Source organism: Daktulosphaira vitifoliae, unplaced genomic scaffold (assembly GCF_025091365.1).
Source record: "Daktulosphaira vitifoliae isolate Bord-2020 unplaced genomic scaffold, ASM2509136v1 Scaffold_1, whole genome shotgun sequence".
Lineage (NCBI taxonomy): Eukaryota > Metazoa > Arthropoda > Insecta > Hemiptera > Phylloxeridae > Daktulosphaira > Daktulosphaira vitifoliae.
The window spans coordinates 79701821-79727915 of NW_026099572.1; the positions used below are offsets into that span (position 1 = coordinate 79701821).

General features: G+C 24.6%; 2 protein-coding genes across 4 annotated transcripts; one reads left to right on the forward strand and one right to left on the reverse strand.

Annotated features, from left to right (window-relative positions):
* Window positions 1-804: 804 nt before the first annotated feature.
* On the reverse strand, window positions 805-12453 carry LOC126901789 (nuclear pore membrane glycoprotein 210). Its single transcript, XM_050678542.1, has 18 exons — window positions 12113-12453; window positions 11777-12051; window positions 11366-11565; window positions 11169-11300; window positions 10564-10877; window positions 10240-10506; window positions 6872-9164; window positions 6592-6813; window positions 6328-6537; window positions 5466-5651; window positions 5247-5399; window positions 4511-4726; window positions 4172-4451; window positions 3889-4118; window positions 3673-3831; window positions 2254-2443; window positions 1090-1140; window positions 805-1029 (listed from the first exon to the last, which is right to left on the reverse strand). The coding sequence occupies exons 1-18, from the start codon at window positions 12265-12267 to the stop codon at window positions 914-916; spliced, it is 5649 nt and encodes a 1882-aa protein (XP_050534499.1). The 5' UTR covers window positions 12268-12453; the 3' UTR covers window positions 805-913.
* A 450-nt stretch (window positions 12454-12903) lies between these two features.
* LOC126894512 (coiled-coil domain-containing protein 191) lies at window positions 12904-25867 on the forward strand. 3 transcript variants are annotated; one of them, XR_007701435.1, is made up of 6 exons: window positions 12904-13378; window positions 14223-14284; window positions 14953-16174; window positions 17258-17412; window positions 25207-25440; window positions 25521-25628. XR_007701435.1 is itself a non-coding variant. In XM_050665572.1 (5 exons), the coding sequence occupies exons 1-5, from the start codon at window positions 13235-13237 to the stop codon at window positions 25250-25252; spliced, it is 1629 nt and encodes a 542-aa protein (XP_050521529.1). In that variant the 5' UTR covers window positions 12904-13234; the 3' UTR covers window positions 25253-25633. The 3 variants fall into 3 exon arrangements, 2 of the variants coding, with proteins under 2 accessions (XP_050521529.1, XP_050521528.1); XM_050665572.1 differs by having other exon boundaries at window positions 25207-25633; XM_050665571.1 differs by lacking the exon at window positions 25207-25440 and having other exon boundaries at window positions 12906-13378; window positions 25521-25867.
* Window positions 25868-26095: the final 228 nt, after the last annotated feature.

Genomic DNA, 26095 nt, shown 5'->3' on the forward strand with positions numbered 1-26095 from the left:
TTAGTTTTTTTCTTTTCATACAATAAAAAAACCAATAAATTGATATTAATAATTTTTAATTACACAGGATTTCTGAAACATTATAAAATAAAAAAAAATATTTTGGAATAAATTTGTTATGTTCATATGACTCTTGTATCCGTAGGAGCAATTAGAATGAAATTATAGTTAAGTTACAAAATAGTTTTGTTTATGAAATTTATTTTAAACACAATCATTATTTATCATCATTTAAAATTAAATAATAGACTTTTTAAATTATGACTTATGAAGTCACTAATCAATATAGTAAACTACAAAAAAATAAAAATAAAAATACTAATTACAAAGTTATAATAATCAAGTAATATCAAATTCTCCAGTCTAATGTTTTGTCAATTAAGTTTAAAAATTAAAATAAAATTATACTTCTAAAAAAAATATGAATACTCTTACATAGAAGTTATTAAACAAAATATAAATTAATAATTATTTTTAAAAGAAAAACGAAATACTAGTACAATTGTACTGATTTTAAAATGAATATAAAATTGTCATTTAAAATATTTATATATAAAAAAATATAAAAGAAAAATATTTGGATTAAACAAACATAAGAGTAGAATGATGTACTGTAATTATTTTTTATTCTTAAAAAGTTAAAATTCAGAACCCAATTTTTTTTATTAAATGCAATTTCTATTAAACAATTATAAACATTCATTACTTAATAAAATATCCTTATCATATAAATTACATTTAAATTAATTTTAATACCATGTACATTGTGTATTTCTCTATTTTAAGATATAATACAATTAGTAATTCATTTTCAACTTGAAAGGTATACAAGCTTTAAAGATTTATTTACAATAAAAATAAAATAACTGCTTAGTGAACATTTTTAATTTAGATTTTACAATTTTATTTAGTTTTATTGCCTTCTAGTAAATGATCTATTAAGATTTAATGAAGAAGATCTATTACTATGGTCACTTGAATAACTTCTATTGTAAAACCCTACTGGAGGAGATGGCGGTGTTGGGGGGCCTAAAATTTAAAACAATGAAATTGAAATACTGTTTTGATTAAATTAAGTTAGCTACTTACTTTTGACAAAAGTTATACATCGGCCGCCAGAAGGTAGTCCATAGCAATAAACTATTATATATAAAAATATTTATATTTATTTAATTGAATAGATAAATATTTTTATTATAATACTTGAGAATATTCATTATGATTTGGAGGGGACCCCCCCAAAAAAATTGAAGTTTGATTTGTTAATAACATCTTTTCTTTATTCATATAGTTACATAAAAAATTACACTTAAAATTTTTTTGAAAAAAAAAAAAAATTATTTTCAATGAATGCAACATATTTCTAATATATATATATACAGAATGATTTTTTTATCATAACCCACTCAATTACTTACAGAATAAAAATAATTTAAACATTTTTTTTAGTTATCTTTAGTTATACATTATTCTTGAATTATTAACTATGTGTTACTTTTTAAGTTAATTTCTTGCAGGGACACAGCATTTATTATCAATGGTAGTAAGCACATTATTGTGATTTTATAAATACACTAATTGGTAGTACAGAAAGTATATCTATTGATAGTCATAACTGACAATAAATACTCCGTGTCTGTGACAGCGATGTCATAAAAAACCAATTAGCTACCTGTATTTGTAATCCCTTGTGTATTATACAAATATATTAACTCAAAAATTTGAAACTTTAAGTGTTTATATCTAATAAACAAATAAAGTTATATTAAAAATTCAAATGTCATTTGCTATTAAATTAAAAACTCAAACATTTTATTAAATTCAAAATATGTGTTCTCATTTAAAAAACTCAAGTTAATGTTTTTTAACCTTGAAGGGATGAAAAATATCATGTTTTTACTACATATAATTGTAGTGTTTTTTGAATCAAACAATATTTTCCTTACCAAAAATTTTTAATTTTCAATAGTTACTGAGTACACGAGTGTCTTATCCTTAATGAATCATTCTGTATAAATATATAAGGGTATATGTATAATGTGTACATTACATTGGTGTAATTATGGGTGATACGGATGTTCTATTTCCCTCTCCAAAAAAATAATCATATAGGGAAGATATAATTTTTTTTTGTTTGGAATGGGAAGTGAACAATTTTTTTTATGTGTATTCTTCCCAAAACATAACCATAATTATATCATTGGTATATTGAATCATAATTTAATAATAAATGTTTAAGTAATAAAGACTTACTAAAGCAAGATGTAATAATTACTATAGCCAAACTAATTATATATGGATTGAAAAATATACTGCTAGAAAAATTTCCAGGTAAAAAATGAAACATGGTAGATTGATAAACCTGATTATTGGCATAATGTTTACTTGAACTTTGTCTTGAAAAGTCATATTCAAAAAGAGAACGTGAGGTCACTACAGGTATCTATAAATTAAAAAATTTCATGTTGAAAATGTTTTATGCTCTATCTAAAAGTTATTCGTTAACGTTAAAAATAATCATACATAGCCCAGCATAACAGAATCAAATTCCTGTACCTATGTACTGCGGCTCAATGTGTTACCAACTGAGCTAGGCAGGTCTCTTTAATTATCTGAATGTTTTTTTAAAAATATTGTAGTACACTTAAAAAGTTTTATATTGATGTAGTTTAAAAGTTATCAGATGTACCAGAAATTTGAATTGAAAAAAAAATTTTCTTGTGAATATGGTTTCTTTTAGTCTTTTAGTACTTGTGATTTTCATAAAAAGCATATGAAAAGAAAGCTTATTTTCTTTAATATATTCAAATAGAATTTCATTAAGGTTAATGTTTGTTGAAAAAGAATATAGCAATTTTAAAGGACAATAATTTTTTAAAAAGGCCATTTTTATGACTGTAGTTTTGAGATATTTTTCTAAAACTGAGAAGTTTTATTTAGAATTTTTAGCGCTTATAGATTCTAAATTAAAATTGGGTTCTTTTACACATAAATCAACAATATTAGTCCATTGAGAGTTGAAAATTTTAATGAACAGACACAAAAAAAATATCAAGGTAAAACCAACACTTTTTCAGCCTTTTTCAAGGCTAAAAGTGACTTCTCCTGTTGTTGCAGCAAGTCTTTCAATTACATAATAAAGCTACAACTTTAATAGAAGTATGGATAACATATCTTAGTCTTTTTACTGTTGGTACATTATTTATTGTTCATAATTATTTGCATGATTATATTAAGTATTACTAAGGTATAAAGGTTAATTGTATTTCACTAATAATAATTTACTAATTTCCGTTAATTTAATTGTTAATAAAATTAAGTTATTAGAATTGTATGCAATGATAAAGCAGTAAACGAAAATAATTAATTAAATATTTTTAATTCTAATAAATTTATTTACTTTTATTTTTATTTTTAATTGAAAATAGAAAAAAAATTGGCTTTCTATAATATTATATTGAATTATAAAGACCATGGTGCATAAAATTAAAATTTAATAAATAAATGGATTGAATCATATTTTTTTTAACTTTGAAGTGAATTAAATTATAGTTGTTCCTATAAAAATCTTTTACTTAAAACTACCAACCAAATAAAATCTTTAAAATATTAAAAATCAGCAAAAAACATTTATATGTAATTCAATTACACAAATTTGAAATAAAAGCATACCTTTGATTGTTGATTAGTTAATGGAGAAGATATAAGTATATGTAATTCAGGGAATGTACCATTCCAAAAATAATTGTGTACTTCAAACGTAAATATTTTTTCATTTTCACTTTCACTGTACAATACAGGATGTACTAGTGATTCATTACTTGATAATACCTATAAAAATAACTAAATTAAATTAAATTATTGTTTTATTTCAAATAAACCAATTACTTTTATTTGTGATAACACTTGGGGTAACCCAATAAGAGTTAATTTGTCATTTCCACTAAATTGTCCAAAAAATAATTCTTTTTTATTGATAAAAACTGAAGGCAAAAATTTTATTTCTTTAAACTCAGTATTAATTTGGCCAGAAGAAACTTGAATTACAATTTTAGCTTTAATCAAACTCATTTCAGGATCAATTATTGGTAGTGAAGTAAGACTACAACTATAGTAACCTAAAAATGAATTACTTTAAAACAATGTAATTTCAATTGTTTGTTTATTTTACCTGTTTTCAAATTGAAGTTTGGTTTTACATCATATATTCGATTAATTGGTAAAATTTCTGCTTGACTAGATGATATTGGTTCAAATCGTACATTGCAAATATATGGATAACGTTTCAATATATTAATTCGTCTAGAACAGTCATCATCACGCCATTCCCATTTATTTCCTTTTTTACTTTTAATTGATGAAGGAGTTTCTAGTTCATTTATTAAGACTAATGGAATATCAATTTGGCCGCTATTCGATAGCACATTTTTATCAAATGGTAAAATTATTATCTAAAAACGAGGAATTATTTATAAACCATAACATTTTTAGTATACAAAATATTACATACATCTTTAATAGGTAAAATAGTAATGCCAGTAGATGTCGTAAATTTATTATTGGAGTATGTCACAAAAACATCTGAAGGTGCTAAAGCTACACTAATTCCAGATAAATTATCTATCTCCAATGATTTAATATTATCTGATTGCCATTTACCCATTTCATCTTCATTAAATTTTACTGGCATTAGAAAACAAATAACATCTCCTACAGTAACAGTCGCCTAAAATAAATAGATTTTAAAACCCTTTTTTTTTTGTAGGCTTACACATATTTCATATACTGTTAATATTACCACCTTTAAGGAAAATATTTCTTTAACTAATATTATCAGGAACAAATGTTAAGTATTTTTAGAGCCAAATAACTCTTTAAATTTGTAATACTAGATTATCAATATAAAGCCACCAAATATATCAATTTGGTTTAAAGTATGACATCATCATACTTTAATAATATCAAATTATAAATATATACAATGTACAAAGAGGGACGGTGTGGCCAAGTCGGTAATGCGCACTGTCATGGGTTCAAAACTCTGTCACAGGTGGCTTCAATAGGCGAGCAAGAGATCAGTTCAGTAATTGAAATCGTTCACCCTCTCTTCAGCATCAGACTAACCACTAGTCTTAGAGTATTAATGGTTAAGAACCCTACTCCTTTAGGGAATATCGCTATGTGCTTAATGAGCTTAAAAACAAAAATGAATATATATTAAAATTTTAATAAATAATAATTCATACTTGATTTGGATAAATCAGATGTTCTACATTAAATTTAATGTAATCTTCTTTAAAATGTTGTGCACCATTATCCCAAATTTTTAAAATGACTTCACCCGATTCAAACAATGATATTTCCATTTCATTTTTCTGATCGCCTGGTGTCATTGATATCTAATTTGATAAAATTCAAGTAATAAAATATATTTTTGTATTATTTTTAATGAAATAAATGCATACTTGATTAAAATGATTTGTCAAATATTTTATGTCAGAATTCATTGCTTTAAATTGGATTCCTCTATCATCATGATAGGTGACAACTAGTTTCATATTCATTCCACTTGGAACCATGGATATTTGAGAAGGTTCTTTGGAATGAATAGTAGCCTCTATATTTAACATGATATAATTTACTCGTTTGACCTAAAAAAATATTTATATGATTTAATTTATGAATTATAAGTAATTTATTAATATTTTCATGATAACTATAGATTAAAAATGATTAAATTCTCTGGTTTTCATAATTTTCCAATAACTTTTTAAAAAAATTTTATACTTGACTTAATGGTCATAGATATACATTATTTATGCGGGAGCAACTGATTAGTCATATTATGTTAGATTGAAATAACGTAATTGATTTCATCAACCCCATTATTTTATTTACATTATATTTGTCAACCAATTGTAATTTTGAAAAGTGAAGGGAATTTAACACTTTAAATATTTCTTTACTTACCTTCCCTCTTATACTAGAGGTATAGGGTTAAATTTATAACCTCCACTACATTATTTTGAATATAATTTGTGAGACCCCAAATCTTTTTATAATTGTATAATATTTTTATTGTCAATGTCTGATTTAGTAAACATTATCAGTGAATAAGTAAAACGCTATCAATAATAATTATTATAATTTGCTTGAGAAGCTCTATAAAAGCTTATATTTAATGATTAAATAAAAAATGAATTTCTGATTTAAATTTAATTCTAAAATTATTAAATGTAAAAAAATTTAATAAATGATTCTTACAACTCTTTTAAAATTTAGTAACAGTTAAGCATAATACAAATTACATTATTTATACATAAATACCTCAATTGGTATATCTAATGACTGAACAATATTGAAATCTTCTGTAGTACTAATAAATATACTACTACGACCCAATGTACTGAAAGTTTTTACAAGTCCTGTATTTTCGTCAACTGTTATCAAAGGTGTATTGTAAGTTTTATCTTGTTCAATTAAATTATTTTTTTCAAACTTTGAAGTTCCACTAACCCAAAATGATTGTTTAGCTACCTAAAAAAAATCATTAATAAAGGAAAATACAGCTTAAAAACTAAGTATTGTTACTTTGTATTTATTTGTCATTAACATAAATTCTGTACTTGGAGTAACAATTAAACTATTAATTGGCAATACATGTGAAATCAAACGCAAATCATCATATACAGTTATGTCAATAAAATTGGTGAAAATAACTTTAGTTGATGGATCTGTTACCGTAACACTAATTCTAGTATTACCAGCTCTAATAGCACGAATACGTACTGATAATCGATCATCTTCGCGCACCTTTAAATAGATATAAAATTAAAATTTTTTATAAGAAAAAAAAATTAATTGTATTAACCAATATTCCTGTATTTTCTAAAACATCAGATATTTGAATTATTCCAGCAGAAGAAGTGCTCCAATGATATTTGAATGATGGTTTTATCGTTCCAATAATAATTGGACTCAAAGCATCTGGCATACCTCTAACCCAGGCAGGCATTATTTCGCCAGATTTTATTTTAAATAGAGGAACTTCAATTTTAATGTTTGTCAGTTTAATTACTCTAATAGTAATAACATCTTTAGAATATACAACTTTTTTACCAGTAATGACATCTACTCCAACTGCCATACCAGTGACCATTGCAGTCCCTATATTTTGACCTTTTACAAGACCACCATTAATAACTTTCACAATTTTATCATCTTCAGAAGAATATTCAAATACACATTCCAATTGTGGACCACCATGCATTACTAATTGATAACTAGACCCAACAGCAATAGTTAAATTTTTAGGAGTAATTTGAAGTGGTGAATATACTCTAATAGAAGTTGTTTGAGTACGTATTTGCTTAGAAAGATAAGTGTCAGCAATAAAATATAAATTGGTTTCTCCTAATTCTAAACCTTTCACATTAAATATTATCTCATTATTAAAATCTTTCTGTTGTTTATCTTCTTTTATTTTTGTTAATGAAAGGATATTTGATTCAATTACTGGTTGTATATTAAGCACATCTGATTGGAATGCAAGAGGATTGTCATCAGAGTCATAAACTTTTATGAGAGCTTTAATACTTTCTCCAATTTCAACAAAAGCATTAGTTAATAATTCAATTCGGTAAATACTTCGGACTTCAAACATAACTTCAGCTGATTTAGATTTTAAACACAAATCAATAACATTTAATTGTAAATTTCCTGGAGCTAAAGGAGTGATGTCAATCTGTCTTCCACTATGTGATATTTTTGCTATGTCTTGAGTATTCATATGAACATTAAAATATCCAGACCCTTGATCTATAAAAAGCTTACTAGTAATCTTGGGATGATAAATTACTAAAACTTTTTCTGGATTAACAATAACATTATTTACTAACAAAATGGTCATTGAATACTTAATTGGCGGATTAATTTCTAGTAATTTTGTATTTGATGCTAAAAATGAACTGAAGTGTGAGTCATTTGGAATAATAAATGGTTTTTTATAACCTGTAATCTGAATTACAGCTTCTGTTGACCCAACTTTATTTAAAGGTTCAATAACTGTGTAATGATAATTTGGAAATGAAAATCCATATTCTTCAATTTCATTGAGTTCTAAAGAACTAATAACTTTTACTAAATCATTATCTGTTATGGTCCAACTTGTATTTACCATAGTTGCATTATCAAAAATATTTCCATTTTCATCTATTATATTAACATGCAAGTATAATTTCTCAAAATTCAAGGCAACAATTTTATTAGCAAATTTTGTCAGTGGACAACTATCTTCAGCATCAGCAATTAATACTTTTACAAACTTAGGTGATGCACAAATCACTTCAACTGATGTTTTAGAAACAATTTCAGTAATACTTGATTTAGAAAAATCAGAAATGCTTTTAACTGTGAGATTGGCTCTAGTCGATCCCAAACTATTACAAGTAATAAAAAAAGCATAGGTTTTATGTCCATCAATATCTCGATTAACAGGAAGTTCAGAATATTCAATTAAATTACTGTCAATTTCAAATTCTGTTTTATACTCTATACTATGACCTAGCCAAGGTTGAGGTCCACCATAAAAAATTAAAGTAGTACTGCAACCAGGAGCCAACACTGTACGTTTGGATTCAGGCCTCAATGGAACTAACTTTTTAAATGTACTGACTATCACTGATGCTTTTAAAATAGTGATATCAGTTTCAAAAGATACAGTTACTCGAGTAGAAGATACAACATCAGAATTTATATAAAATGCTGCACATGAGTTGTTTATTAAAGGAGCTGAGTTATAAGGTTTAAATGTAAATTGGAAATCTTCAACCTCAACTTTAAACTGATTGTGATTACAAACATTAATACTAGTTTCTTCATCAACACCTGGTTTTTTAGCAAAGAGTTGCACATAAAGAACTATAGGTTTGCCAGCTTCTTGCTCTACAGGTTGAGCAATTATTTTTAAAACATCAGGTATTACCACATAAATTCTAGTATTATCACGGTTTAAAGTATCTTTGGTCATAGTAGCAGTGATATAAGTTTCACCTAAACCTTGAGGTGTAACTACTCCAAGGGATGTAACTGTACATACGAGAGCATCATTAGTGCTCCAACTATATCTCTTGTCACCACCAGTAGCTTCTAATACATACTGTAATCTAAAATAAAAGAACAATTATATTTATTACTTAATAAATTAAATAAATAAATTATCAATATGTCTTAATTCAAACACGTTTAATAACTTTTAATGCTGTAATCTTAATTTAAATAAATAAAAAAATTTAAATCAACATTCAAAATTACAGTATAAAAAAACTGTATGTATTAAGATACATAAAAAATAAATATTGCGTTTCTGAAGTGCTATAATTTGGTGAATATAAACTTGATGCGTTTTTTTATTTTCTTTGTTTTTCATGTTGAAATTTGATTTTTATGACCTCTAAGAGAAAATGTATCATATATAGCTAATATATCACATTATGAGCACCAACTCAAAATAATATATTAATAAATGAAATAAATAAATAAAATCATTTTATTTTTATTTTTTTCAACATTTTTAAAGTCATTTTTTAGCTGTTTTCTTTCAAAAAATTTTAATAGATTGATAACAACTTTAAAATAAGTACTTATTAACTTACAAGCATTTTAATACATAGAGTCGATATGTAGCATGAGTGGATACAGCTTGTACTGGTATATGTGCACTCCACCACACTATATAGATGCCACTCATGCTACATGTCAACTCTATATATTAAAATATTTGTAACTCAATAAGTACTTACCCTAAAGTTATCAACTTTTATTTTTTATAAGAAAATGGCTAAAAAATAGCTATTTGGAAATAAAAAAAAATTCTAAAGTTCTTATTGACCCATTAAAACTATTTGTAAGTAAAAAGCTAAAATGGGTTTTTTTAAATTTTTAATAATTTTTTTTTTTATTAGAAACAAAAAAAAAAACAAACTTTTAATGTGGTACTAAAGTGTAAAAATCATTAAAAAAAAATTTTTTTTATTAAGTTTTTACTAGATTAAAAGTTTTTGAAGATGTTAAAACTTGGTGTGACACGCTGTATATAAATCAACAATGAATGATAGAAGAGTATCAGCTCATAAACAAACCTAATATTTATGTATTATTTTATCTATAGTTTCAGCAACTAGGTCATCAGCTTATGATATAAGTTTTAGTACTAAAAATGTATATATGAAATTAAATTACCCGCTATTAAGATTTAAATGCCAAGGAAAAATAACTTCTTTTGGTTTTATTTTTATTCTGGAATAAATTGGTACAGGAACTTTAGTATTTGATTCTAGTACATTATATGGTTCAGTAATTGATGCTTCAATTATTGGTATTCCTAGTTTGATAGGTCGAACCACGACATAAGAACCATTTTGTACAGTATTTATTACTTCAAAATAATCATCAGGTAATGCTATAGACACTATAACATTTGGCCCAATTTGAATTGATTGGTTTTTGCTATAATAAAAATGGTCATAATAATAAACTATAAATACTAATTACAGTAATGAGTACCTATTATATAAATGTACTTCTAACTCATATATATTATCAATTATCATTAAATTGCACTTGTTAGGTTTGATGACAATTGACAAATACTCAACTTTGCATACATTAACAAAACTACTAATTGACTTAGGAATAGTGTCATTTTTAGTTGCAACATGATGATCTTTTAAATTTAATCTGATCTGACCTGTTTTTAAAGCTTTAAAAAGCCCAGCATTATTTTTTGCACTAAGTACTTCAATCTCTGTTGATGTATCAGCTTCAATAGAATACTGATTTGAAGGTAAATTTATTTTTACTAATTTTTCATTTTGTATCTAAAATATTAATATGTATATAAATATTGTATTATAATTTGAAACAAATAGACATAATAAAATAATTTCAAATCAAACAACTAAAAAAATAGATTCAACAAAATTAAAGAATCTTTGTTGGAAAATTTACAGCTAGTTAATTTAAAAGAAAATTTGTAAAAAACAAAAAAGATTTGAAATAAAATTATTCAAAATAGAATTTTGTAAAATTTTCTGTTTTTTATTTATATATTATTTTATAAATAATTTCAAAAAATTTTCAAATATAATTTTCAAAAAATAATGAATTACTTGATATATATCAACTTGAAGAAGATCACCAAGTAATACATTAACATGAGCTGGATCTAATCTTAGATTAGCAATAACTGACAACTCTACTTGTGCTTTTGGATTTTCATCTGATGCTAACTTGACAGTCACCTAAAATATTAAGATTTCATAAAATATTAACAATAATAAAATTCATAAATAAAATTGTTAAATACTATTGCTGATCCTGTTTTAACTCCTTCAACAAGCACCATATGTCCTTGTTTATTTCTTTCATCTAATTCATAAAGATCTGATGGGGTGCTATAAGGCGAATCTTTAAATGATATAAATTTTAAAACTGTATTAGTAGGATCTTTTAGAACTTTTATTGACCATTGAAATTCAACACCATCCAATGTTGTGAAACGATTACCTGGAATCATGGAAATAATAACTGAAATGAGATTTTGTAACAATAGTTGAAAAATTATTGGAANTAAAACTGTATTAGTAGGATCTTTTAGAACTTTTATTGACCATTGAAATTCAACACCATCCAATGTTGTGAAACGATTACCTGAATCATGGAAATAATAACTGAAATGAGATTTTGTAACAATAGTTGAAAAATTATTGGAAATTACCTTGGTCGTCAAAAGCAGATACTTCAAACAGTTCTGGTGCATCACCAACAAAAAGTTCTCTAGTTTTGGTAACAATTTGAAGAGATGATATAGTATCAACAATAACATCGCATCGAATTGTTTCACCAGAACTAATATCTTCAGCAAAAACTATAGCTATTTTTCGTACTTTATCATTAGATAAGGAGGAAACGGATGCCTTTCCTGAACATCCTAGAGAAGGATTTAAGTCGAGTGGTGTTAGTTTAATAATATTATCTCCTCTAAATAATGACCTAAAAAATAATAATATTCAATTCTCATCTGAATAGTCAGGATTAAAATTATCAAACAAACCATTTATAACAGCCATCGTCAGTTACTTCAATATTGAAATTAACTGTGAAATGGTCAAATACTGGCAATAAAACTCGAGGAACGTTTAATTTTGAACTATATGATGTACTTGCAAACAAAATAATGAGTGCAATTTCATAAAGTAACATAGTCATGTTTATAAATAATAAATTTACACCATGTATAACATATTGAAAAAAATAAAATAAAATAATTGGCCACTTACGTGGCTGCTAAATTAATGAAAATCTCTATTCTAACTTCTAAATAACGAAAAGTTGAATTTTTGAAGGAGCCGTTACAATTACCTGGTGCCAATTAAATAAACTTTAATAACTCTAACCTTAAAATGTTTATCATTTTACGCTTATCAGTAAAATACATTAATATACTTTCCTAAGACATTACTATTTAAGTAAACCTCTGTCAGAAATAATCTATGACCTCAGCTGTAAATTTGCATACATACAGTTCGCTAAACAAACTTTGTCTCTAATTTCTATTCTATTTCTAGAATAATTAATGAAACATAATTTATTAGAATAAATTCTATTCTCATTCAGTATACATTCCACAATTTTTTAAAAATTCTACATTTGTGTTAAAGACGTTATAAATTATAATAAATACTATAAAAAAAAGTTCGAATTATTAAGACGTCTGCTAAACACGTTTTATGTATAATATACTGATATAGTGATCTTAAATTTAGGTGAACATTTTTTGAATATTTTGAATTGTTTATTTCTATTGAAGCTGTTATATATTGAGGTTCTTATACCGCAGCCGTTATAATAAAAAAAAAATATTCTATTAAATAATTGTACTTATTAAATTTCGGTATTCTATACACTATATTAATATAATCGAACAGAATCTATTTGGATTCAAATTTAAAAAATATTCGATGTAACCAATCTTATAATAAATTTAATTGATTTGAAGGTTGCTATGATACTAGTACATTATTAAACATCAACAAAAAAACGAACAACTACATTATCCCAATGCCGGTAAACAATATAAATCCACTTTTTCTTTGCTATTTTTTTCATGCATAAACAATAAATATTAAATTTAATCTTGTACAAAGTTAAGTAGCTTATATTTAATTTTTGTAAAATGGAATCCAACACGAATGATCATATTGATACAAATAATACTCTAAGTATATTAGGCCAAAAATCTTTGATAACTTTTGAAAATTCAAATACCATTTACAGAAATCAATTGGACAAAATTATAAAAAAAGAGGAAAGATTAATGGTAAAATAAATTATAAATATCAATTTTTATATTTTAGAACGTGGCGTAATCTAAAATATATTTTTCAAAGTAGTTTTGATTTCTAATATTTTTTATGGTTATTACTTCAAATATTCACTTTTAAAAAGTAAATATTCTATACTTTTTAAAAGATAGATAATAATTAAAATATTGCAAAGGATCAAAAATAATTTTAAGTCTTTCAAATGAAAAATTAAAAAGTTGATTAAGAACATTTCATTCCATTTTTATTTGGCAAATATGCTTTAAATAATTTTTTGTAAAAATAAATATTTTTGTTTTCTAGCTGTCTAAATTATAATAAACATTAATTTTCAATTAGAAATACAAAGTTAATTAGCACAAAAATCAAATGAGAGTTGTTTTTCAAGTAATTAATACAAATAAATATAATTATTTTCATAAATTCACCTACATTTCACAATATTTTAGGTAAAATAATGACGTTTTTATTTCTGGAGATTAAAAAAAAATGCATATCAAAAATATATTTACTGATTAAAATAAACTTCAATTCTTTATTTAATTTAGGATTCAAATTTTTATTGCCTCTTACTAATATTTTAAAATGTTTTTTCATTGTTATTTTTAAAAACAGATATTAAAAACATAAAGAATAAAAATAGTTTATTTTGTTAGGGAATTTAACAATTTTAATTTATCATTTCTATAAAATGTTTAAAATGGTCCAATACGTTCTTGTAACAATCATATTAGAAATATCCTTAGAATTTAAAAATATGGTCTTGCATGAATCTCATAAAGAATACTTATTTATTTATAAATAATTAAATTAACTTTTTATTTCTTTTCTTATTATTAGGTCAAAGAAAACCGATGTATAGCTAATAAAGAATATATAGAAATGATTCCAGAAATAAATAAGTATATATCTAGAATAATTATTTATCAATATTTTTGTTTTAGTGCCGTATTAAATTGTTTCCTAAAAAATTATAAAAAAAATTTATCAATGAATTCAATGATAAAGTTGTGTTTATAGGCCACTTGCATACATATGCAGTTTGATTAAAAACTTAGTGATCATAAATCATCAGTGGTCATTAAGTTCCACTCTATAGTAGTGGATTGATCAATGCTTTGTTGTTATTTTATAATATGTTAGGGAAAAAAAAAATTGCTCTCTTCTTTAAATAAAAAAATAATTGTGGGTTACTTACCTAAAATTTTTGAAGATTACTTACTATTATCTTTCAAACAAGTGATTAGACTAAAAAATTGAAAGACAAGAGCTTTGCTAAGCGACATCAAGTGTAGTGAAAGACACTGAAAGAAGGACAATACAAATTAACTCGAACAATACTCGTGGATTACTTAAAAAAAACAAGTTATAATTATCAAATAATTCAACTTTTACGTTTATTTTTTGCAATTTAAGCAATGTCTAATGTTATAAAAGTTCATTTTTTTTTGTTAAACTTACACTTCTACCCTTAATTTTAACTCGTGATTATTTATTTTTAATTTGTATGAAATATGTTTCAGTAATTTTTTAGCTTAATTAAAAGATATTTTATGATTAATTTTTGTAGATCAAAACAACTTGGATCAAAAATAATTTTGAAGAATGATTCATTAGTATATCTTGGAAAAAAATCTCATTCTCATTTGAATCAATATTTTAATGTTTACCCTGAAATTGAAACATTCAAAGATAATGGTTACTCTATAAATATTTTAGTACATAATAACATCACAGTAGTAAACTATATTAATCAAATTAGCTCTGAAATTCAAAATAAATACATTACGCGTGATCATAACGACCACTTTGATAAAATAACTTACGAAAAAAAGAACTGTACACAATTACTAAATACAATCAATTCATATCAATTTAATTTACAAAAAAAATATTGGGATAAATGGAGAAACTTTGCTTCGAAAAAAAAAAAAACCTTAAAGTGTAGGAGTAAATACGATGGTAAAATCGATTCATTTTTAACAAAAATACAAGAAAAAATAAATGAGAGACAATCAAAGAAAAATAAAGAAAAAAAACTGCCCTATTGTGTTGCACCTAAACAAATCAAAACAATATATGAAAGACAACAAACGAAAATTGACAATCAAAAGAAACTGCTAGAAAAACAGCAAAAGGAAATTGAACGCTTAAAAATTCAACAATTTAAGTTAGAAACAGAAAAGGCAATGCTAGAAAATCAAAGATTGTCAAATCAAATTTTGAACAAAGCAGAAAAAGGATTAAAATTAAAAGATGCTTCCCAAAAACAGTTGTGTTTGGCGGTACCAACTCCTACTGACATATTGAATCGAATGGAAATAAGAGCTATACAACGTCAAGCTAAATGGGAAGCTATCAAAGAACGACAAAAAATTATAGAACAAGAAAAATATCGTAAAAAACAAGAACAAGAAGAGAAATCGTTGAAAGAACAAATGGAATTAAAAAGAAGAAAACTATTTGAAGCTCGAGAAAAACTGAAGTTAAAAAAAATTGAAGAGAGTAAACAACAAATGGAAAGAGATATTTTACGCAAAAAAATTAAAATTGCTGATGAATTCTACTCTAAATTGTTAATTAGAAGAAGTTTTTACGCTTTTCAAAATAATTTAAGTGTTATTAGACTGAAAATGCAAAATGCTTTAGATTTTTATAATCATAAGTTAATAATCACATATTTTAATAATTGGAGACTTTATAGTATCAAATGTTTGGATGATAAGGTTCAAATAGCTGATCAACACTACAAGAAAAAACTTAAAATACAAATTTTTTCAGCACTTTATATGGTAGGTACAAAAATAAATACTGTTCACTGTTTATTTCAAGAGCAGGTATAAAATTTAAAAAAAATTTTATTTTTCCAAATTAAATTTTTTAAAACTTCTCCGGAAATTTTTTGAAAATTCACTGCTGCTTTAAACTTTAAAAATTGAAAATTATTCTTTCAATTAATTTTTCAAATTAACGTTTTAAGGACTGTTATCAATAAAGCTCAATGAATTTTTTCGTTCAGATTTTTCGTTAAAACATCGAATAAAATATAAAGTTCAAATCCTAATCATGATTTAAAATCTTTAATTTTATTTAAAATATTTTCTTGTTATTGTAACTAGGGAAACTAAGATGTCATTACGCGTTAGGTAATATTGAATGGCGTACCGATAGACAATCATAGACAATGAGCTTACGTCTCAAAAGTGTCGTATTAATTTTAGGAACTTAATAAACATGACATCTATCAATTAGGAAATTGTTTTTTCAAAAATAAAATTCATAATAATAATTTTCTATAGGGATTACAAAAATTGTAAAATTAAAAAATTAATTGTATGGCCAATGTATTTAATTTTGTTGAATTTTAAGCCATCCCTAAACTCCACGCATGGGTAATTGACTAGTTTACAAAACTATGTGTTAAAAAAAGAATAATAAAAATTATTTCACTTAGAAAATTTTCAAAATGTAGTATTAAACATCGTGGCCAGTTATGAGAGGACAATACACAATTCCATTCGGCAATATTTTATTGTTTTAATTGTCAATTTTCATATGATGCCATTATAAAAAAAAAAATTTAAAAAAAAGATTAAAAAATTTAAAAAAATTATTCAGTTGGAAAAAAATACATTTTTTTCGCACTTTTAATATTTTTGGTTTTGGGATGGTCCTGATAATAACTAATCATTAGTGGACCTTAATTCGAGTCCAACTTTATCGGCATATACTAAAATTATTTATTCATAAATATATACAAATTTTATGGTAAGGTTTTATTAATGACCCTCTCTTAATAATTATGGCCCATATTTCTACAAAAATATCTGACGTCGCCACATCCTTGAATATAAAAATATTTATTATACGTTTAGTTGATAGAAGACAACAGGAGACAAAAACAAGTAGCTGAAGATTGGAACAATTTTAAAATTCTTGAATTTTGGTTTAAACAATGGCTAGCACTTCTAAAGAAAATCAAAAAGGATTTAAATGAAAAGATGTTAATAGCAGAAAATCACCATGACAGGTAATGATTGAAAAAAATATAAACCAATGAAGACGCAGTTTCAAAAAATTTATTTGTGTTCCATAATCTATTTCATAATTTTGGATAATAGACCTCTAATGGAAAACTTTTTGCTACATTATTTTATCACCATCCCAAAAATTTAATTTAGTTTTAGGGTATTTTTATGGGGGCCTTCATACAAAAACGATTAATGTCTATGAGAATATATCTAAAAATTAATAATCAAAATATAGGTTTTTGAGATTTTTAGCTTCGATGCAAAGTTGAGAAGGTATTAAATTTACTATGTGTTTATTTTTTTGTGTCAGTTACCACTTATTCTCAGCTCTCATTGGACCGATTTTGATGAAAAATACGTCAAACGATCACAAATTGTACCTTATTAAAGATATTACCCTCAATTGAAAAAATTTCCTTCGTTCACCGTAAATGGGAGAAATCCCCCCAAAAATTACAAATTTAAAAATCGCTAATTTTCGTAATTTTTTTTACTTAAAATTGCCAAAACATTTTGAAAAATTAATAAATAGAAACAAAATATTTTTATAGATACATTAGGTATTTACCTATCATTTAAAAACCTGACTCTTTACCTGCTCACAGGGGGGGTTTTAAATGATAACTTTTCCACAAAAAATTAACACTTTCAACTTAACTTTTTAAATATCCCGGAAATACTGACACTTTTATATATATCTTAAATTAAAGCTTATGTAATATACACTAAAATGAAAAATTTCGAATTTGACATTATTTTCATGGTGAAAATGGCTACCGTATACAATAATATGCTATTTATGTGTTGAAATTCTCGGTTTTTGTTTTATTTTATTTTGTAAAACTTTACAGGGGAGTACACTGATTTTTATAAATATATATATATATATATAGATATAGATATATAGATATTATTAGAATAAAAAGTTAAAATTATTTTAATTTTTTTAAATCCAGAAAAATAACTTTGAAATTGACGGTAACATTTAATTGTTCACGCTCAGGGCACGAGATTTGATCCATCCTGTCGAAATGCGTTTTTTGAACTTTTTTAAAATTATTGTTAAGTTAGAAAAAAATGTTCAACTCATTTGATTTTTATCTCACTTAGATTTAATAACTTCAATGAATATCAAAAAACCCATTTATGTAATCTCCCATCGTGACAAAATAATTCTTATTCATATTAAAATTCTTTACTATGGGGTTTTTTTTTTGTGGCTGTTATTTATTTTCTCAGCTCTCATTTGACCTATTTTTATTAACAATACGTCAAATAATTACAATTCGTATCTAGTTGAAAATATTACTCTCAAAAATTAAAAAAAAATTCCACTCTATTAATTAAAAAGTTACTTAGCCCGCATTCTTGTATAGAAAATTAAAATAATTTAAATCTAATGTTTTTTAAGTATTTATTGTCAAATTAGATTTTATATGATAGTAGGATTCAACTACAAAATTAAATAATAGTCAAAATATTCAACATTTTTTGGTAACATGTTGCTATATTAATTATTTCTAAAATAAATTATTTTTAGTTTAAATTGTATTTAAGAATGAATTTTTACAATTATAATAAAATATTAAAATATGCTCAATTGAGTAGTTTATTTAACAACTTTTTAATTAGTTCTTTTAGTTAAAGTAAATCATTAAAATTAGTTTTGAATATTTCAATTAGAATCTTTTTAAATACCAAAGGTTACTTAGAAATGATAATTATAAATCTATTATGATAAAAATACAAAAAAGTATTGAGCTTTTCTGTTAAATTTACTGTAAATAAATTTCCTAAAGTTGATTTAGAAAAGTATATTTTTGATTCTAATGAAAGTTCCTTGTAGTCCAGTGTATTTATTTATAAGTAATAAACAGTTTTTATTGAATAGTATTACATTAAGCACTTCAAATTTGTACATTCATTAAAAGTAATGGAATATTCAACTACATTATTTTTTTTATAAATTCTCCGTATAAATTACAATATTAAATTGTTGAATATCAATTTCATACTAAATTTAATTACTATAATTAATATTTATATAAAAATTTATACTCATATATTCATAATTTAATCATAAATTATATTTTTTAATCAAAGACTACTAATCTGGATATAATTAAGGAAATAAGAGTTGATGTAGCTTTTGTAATTATCCTCTAATTTCTTAAAATTAAACACTATCTACGAATTTACATCGAAGCATTTCTTATGATAGTGATTTTCAGATATCATCTATACTTGTCCCAACTATGCCACGTCTATATTGTGCTACAATTTTAATTATCTGTACGTGCTATAAAATTATAAGTCAATTTTACCAAAAAGTTTATTTTTTGAACTATAAAAATATCAATTTGCATAAAGCACCGTTAAAAAATTTAATTTGTTTTTATTTTTAAGAAAATTTTCTAAAATAGAAATATTAGTTTTTAGAATATAAACATAAAACTGTTTGGTGAAGTATATAAAATTTAAAGACATATTTCAATAATTCTGTGGCTATTTCTCTAAAGACAATATGTAAATTTTAGCTTTTTTTTTTGGTAGCAAAAGAAAATTTCAATGGGGGGTCGCATCACAATTGGGATGTGACATAGTTGGGACAAATATAGATGATATCTGACAGTGATTAAAATTACAATTATAAGAAACGCTTTGATGCACATCTGATGATAGTGTTTAATATTAAAAAATTAGTGGATTATTCCTAAAAAACCTAACACAGGGGGGTCGCAGCACAGTGGTGACATGGCATAGTTGGATCAAGTATAACGATATCTGACAGTGATTAAAATCACTATAAAAAAAATGCTTCGATGCAAATCTTTAGATAGTGTTTAATTTTAAAAAATTGGTGGATTATTCCAAAAGCTACATGATCTGCTATTTCTTTATTAATATCCTGAATGAAAAAGGGATTATTAAAAAATATTGTATCTCATAAAAAAATTGTGTTGATCCATACACTTTTCAAAAAGTTATAGCATTATAAAGGTAAAAATGTAAAATCAAGAATTTTCATACGTAAATAGCATTTGGTAGCCATTTTCAACACGAAGACAAGTCCAGAGGTCATATTTTTTTTTTTTATAATAAAATATATTACATTATATTTAATTTAAGATATATATAAAAGTGTTAGTATTTCCGGAACACTTTCAAAAGTTAAGTTGAAAAAGTTGTCATTTTGAATCCTCCCCTGTGGACTGGTAAAGGGTTAAATTTATAAAAAAAATATACCAAATGATAGGTAAAGACATCAAGCATCTATAAAAAAAAAAATTATATTGTAATGTTTATTTTTGAAAAAGTTACGGCAGTTTTTAGTAAAAATATTGAAAAAAATTCGAAAATTAGCGATTTTTAAATTTGTAATTTTTTTGGAGGTTTCCCCTATTTCTACCCCCCAAAAAAAACACATCATAGTAAAATTAATACCTTCTCAGCTTCGCATCGAAGCTAAAAACATGATCTCGTATTTCCTTATTTATATCCTGATTACAAATTTTATGATTTATAAGTGTAATATATAAATAATAATTAGAGCGATTAAATATTATATATATATAGTATGAAATTGATATTAGCTTCGATACGAAGCTGAGAGGGTATTAATTTTACTATGATGTGATTTTTTATTTATTGATTTTATTTTTTTGAGTCTGTTACTACTTATTGTCAGCTCTCACCGAACTAGTCGAAAACATTACCCTCAAAAATTGAAAAAATTTCCCTCGTTCCCCGTAAATGGGGGAAATCTCCAAAAAAATTACAAATTTAAAAATCGCTAATTTTTAAAATTTTTTCAACTTTAAAAAGCTATAACTTTTTGAAAAATGTATGGATTGTATTAATTTTTTTATGAAAAAAAAAATTTATATCCCTCTTTCATTCGACGTACTTAATCTATATCAGGATATTAATAAGAAAATAGCAGATTATGTAGCTTTTGGAATAATCTATCAATTCTTTAAAATTAAACACTATCTACGAATTTACATCGAAGCATTTTTTATAATAGTAATTTTAATCACTGTCAGATATCATTATACTTGACCCAACTATGTCCAACACGTCACCACTGCGCCGCGACCCCCCTGTGCTGGTGTTTTTATTTAATATTTTAGCAAAGAAACAGGGTCTGTTGCAATTTCTTCTTTAATTACTGATCTAAGGCCTATAATAAGTGAGGAAGTTCATTTGTCCAGTGTTCAGTCTTAACATTTCATCGCCGTTTTATGTGATCGGTTGAGTTCTGATAACATCGATGGAATCGTTCGACTAAACCATTGTCCATTGGTGGTTGATATGAAGATGTACGTATTCTTTCAAACTCTAATTTTCGAAATTTTTTCAACTTTAAAATGTTTTAACTTTTTGAAAAATGTATGGATCAATACAATTTTTTCTTGAGAAGTAGTATTTATAAAACTCTTTCATTTGACATACTTTTTTTTAGAATCGGACCATTCCCATATATACGGGAAGTGGTTCAAATCTTAAAAAATCATATAGAATGTAAAACTTTTTCAACTTAACTTTTGAAATGGTTCGGGAAAGTCTGACACTTTTATATATATCTTAAATTAAAGCTTATGTAATATACTTTATTATGGAAAAAAAAAATTTAGGATTTTATTTTGTTTTCATGGTAACAACAATCATCAATATTAATAAAAAACCCAGCACAGGGGGGTCGCGGCACAATGGGGATGTGACATAATTGGGACAAGTATAAATGATATCTGACAGTGATTAAAATTACTATTATAAAAAACGCTTTGATGCAAATCTTTAGATTGTGTTTAATTTTAAAAATATTGGTGGATTATTATAAAAGCTACATGATTTGTTATTTCCTTATTAATATCCTGATTAAGACAAAGTATGTCGAATGAAAAAGGGATGTAAATATTATTTCTCATAAAAAATTGTGTTGATCCATACACTTTTCAATAAGTTATAGTATTATAAAGTTTTTCAATTATAAAATTAGGATATATTATACATTTTGAAAAGAAAAAAATAATATTTTATTTTTTTAAAGATATTGTGTGAACTATAATTAAACAATAACTCTCTGTATAATATACACAGAGCGTAGCATAATGCTTAATATTATTAAGTTTTATTTATAGAAATTTGTCAAATAAATAAAATATATATATTACCACCGTTAGGTGACTCAAGAACTGATATGTCATAGAAATAATTTTTTAAATTTTTAAAAGATATTACACAGATGTTGTGATTCGTGTCCTAAAAAGTTTTGATTTTATTTTAACGGGAAGGTAGGTTTTTTGTACTACATTTTGATTTGAATAAAACATCATTGAAATTTTTAATTTTTGTTTGCTTAATAAAAAAAAAAATTATATAACTATATAATTATACAACTTTATATAATTGATATATTAAATTTTAATTGTTATGAGCTTTTGGAAAATGATCACAGAATTAATGCAAATAAGTCATAATTTTCACCAGATAAAAAATATAAACTATCGTATTCAAAATTGAAAAGTAGTAATACGATTCAAGTATTATCAAAGCCGTTTTAATTTGATTCAATATTATAGAAATGTTTAAATAGTTTTTTGTTTTTAAAGTATCTTTTAGATAATTTTTTTTTAGTGCTACAAAAAAATCCCAGCCAAGGGGGTCGCGGAACAGTGATGACATGGCATAGCTGGGACAAGTATAACAATATCTGACAGTGATTAAAATCATAAAAAAAAAAAAACGCTTTGATGCAAATCTTTAGATAGTGTTTAATTTTAAAAAATGTGTCGATTATTCTAAAAGCTACATGATCTGCTATTTCCTTATTAATATCCTGATTAAGACAAAGTATGTTGAATGAAAAAGGGATATAAATATTATTTCTCATAAAAAAACTGTGTTGGTCAATACACTTTTCAAAAAGTTATAGCATTATAAAGTTAAAAATGTAAAAAATAAAATCGGATTTTATTTTCACACAAAAATAGTACACGGTAGCCACGGTTTTTTGTGAAAAAGTTGTCATTTTGAATCATCCCCTATGGACTGGTAAAGGGTCAGATTTATAAAAAAAATATACTAAATGATAAAGACACCAAGCATCTATAAAAAAATAAAATTATATTGATTTGTTCATTTTTAAGAAAGTTGTTATGGCAGTTTTATATATTTGATATATTTTTTTATAAATTTGACCCTTTAACTGACCACAGGGGGAGATTTTAAATAATAACTTTTTCAACTTAAATTTTGAAAGTGTTCCGGATACTCTGACACTTTTATACATATTATAAATTAAAGATAATGCAATATAATTTATTATGAAAAAAAAAATCGGAATTTATTTTGTCTTCACGGTGAAAATGATTACCGTATGCTAAATTTGTGTGAAAATTCTCGATTTTATTTTTTACATTTTTAACTTTATAATGCTATAACTTATTGAAAACTGTATTGACCAACACAGTTTTTTTATGAGAAATAATATTTATATCCCTTTTTCATTCAACATACTTTGTCTTAATCAGGATATTAATAAGGAAATAGCAGATTATGTAGTTTTTTATGATAGTGATTTTTAATCACTGTCAGATATCATCTATACTTGTCCGAATTATGTCACTTCCCCACTGTGCTGGGTTTTTTTTAAAGATCGATATTTAATAATTTAATAATGAAATTTTTTACAAATATCGTATTCTTAATTATTTGTTGTCCGTTTTCACCATGTAAACAACGAAATTTTCTTTTTCCATACTAAAGTATATTACATCTTTAATTTAAGATATATATAAAAGTGTCAGTATTTCTGGAACACTTTTAAAAATTAAGTTGAAAATGTTCTCTATTCTATGTTTATTTTTAAGTTTTGAACTCCACTGTATTAAGGGAAATGGGTTTATTTAAAAAAAAAGTATATCGTATGAAAGAAATATACATAGTATAAATAGTAATTCTCTTGAAAAAATTGTATTGTTATATACATTTTTCAAAATGTTATAGAAATATAATGTTAAAAATGTAAAATATAAAATCGAGAATTTTAACACAAATATAGCATACGGTAATCATTTTCACTGTGAAGACAAAACAGAGTTCGACATTTTTTTTTCTATAATAAAGTATTATATTAGCTTTAATTTACGATATATATAATAGTTTCAGTATTTTCCAAACACTTTCAAAAGTTAAGTTGAAAAAATTAATTTTTTATGAAAAAGTTGTCATTTTGAATCCGCCCACAGGGGCAGGTAAAGGGTCAGATTTATAAAAAAAATATTTTTTGTCTCCTATGACTTAGCCTGTTGTTCTCAAAGTTCGTTACCACTACATGATTTTTTGCTTTTGTTTACATTTAATAGGGTAAATTTATCTATCTAAATCAATGAACCAGCACAATCAAAGCAATGTAACTACAAGGCTAATAATAGTATAACCAAAATAAACTAAGTCAGGAAGAATCATTTGCCTCCCTGTAAGATTTTTGTAAATTGTGAGTTGTTATATAATTTTATGTTTTTATTTATTTCTGTTAAACTTAATATTTTCGTTTTCAATGGAAAGAAGGTAATGTGGGAATTAAGTGAAATACGTGTCGATGATTTTTGTCCGTGTAAATTATTTTTATGTACCGTGAATTATAATATAATATGTCTCAGTGAGTATGTATGACAAAACCTGATCGGGCATATTGTATAGCGAAGAAATATTTTTCATTTTAATGGGTATAAACTTTTTAATCGCCAAAACTGTAGCTTTTTAAATAACACATTCCTAAATTTTAGGTGTACAAATAATGGCAACAACACTTCGGTAGAAGCACTTTTGTGAAGAAACCGAATCAATATAATTTATTAATTGGTGCGCATAACGAACCAACAGTCCTGAGTGTATATGCAGTTCTTGTACACCTCTAGGACAATTAAAACTAAACTAAACTAACAATACATTACTAAGTGTTTAAGTCAATTAATAAACATTTATATTGGCTGATAATGCATTTGATAACTTAATAAAATGTATATAATTATAGTTATAATAATAATTTTAAATACCTGTGTAGATTGTCTAGTGAATGAAGTTACTTACTTTTGTTTAGAGTTATTTTGAAATACTATTTTGATAGTTGGAGAAAATATCCAGAAATTGTACATACGGAAAGACTTAAAAGTTGTAGATTACGAAAATGGCACGAAAAGGTTCAAGAAATTTTACCAGATTTTATTGCACCAGAAATTTAAAATCTAAATTGTATATTTCTTATTAATATGTAATTAAAATTATAAATTTTTCAGTAAAATTAATATTGTAAAAACTCTAAGTTTTATTAAAAAAACTCAGATATATATATTATTATGAAATTGCCGAGTTTAAAATTGTATTAAATAATTTCGTTAGAGAACATAATTTAATTATTTGTTCTATTAAAGTAGTTCATATTATTAATTGGTTTTATTTAAAGTATTATAATAAAGAGTGCTTATCACAGTGGCACGCTAAGAATTAAAAAAATAATATCTTACTACTTTTTCAATGGTGTTAGTATACAAATCCTAATTCGTAAAACCTATTTTTATTTAGTTGAAATGTAAAAAAACATTAGTATCTTGGAAAGTCAGAAAGGTCTCCGAAATGTATGGCCCCTAATGCAGCCACATTCTTTAAATTTCCTTA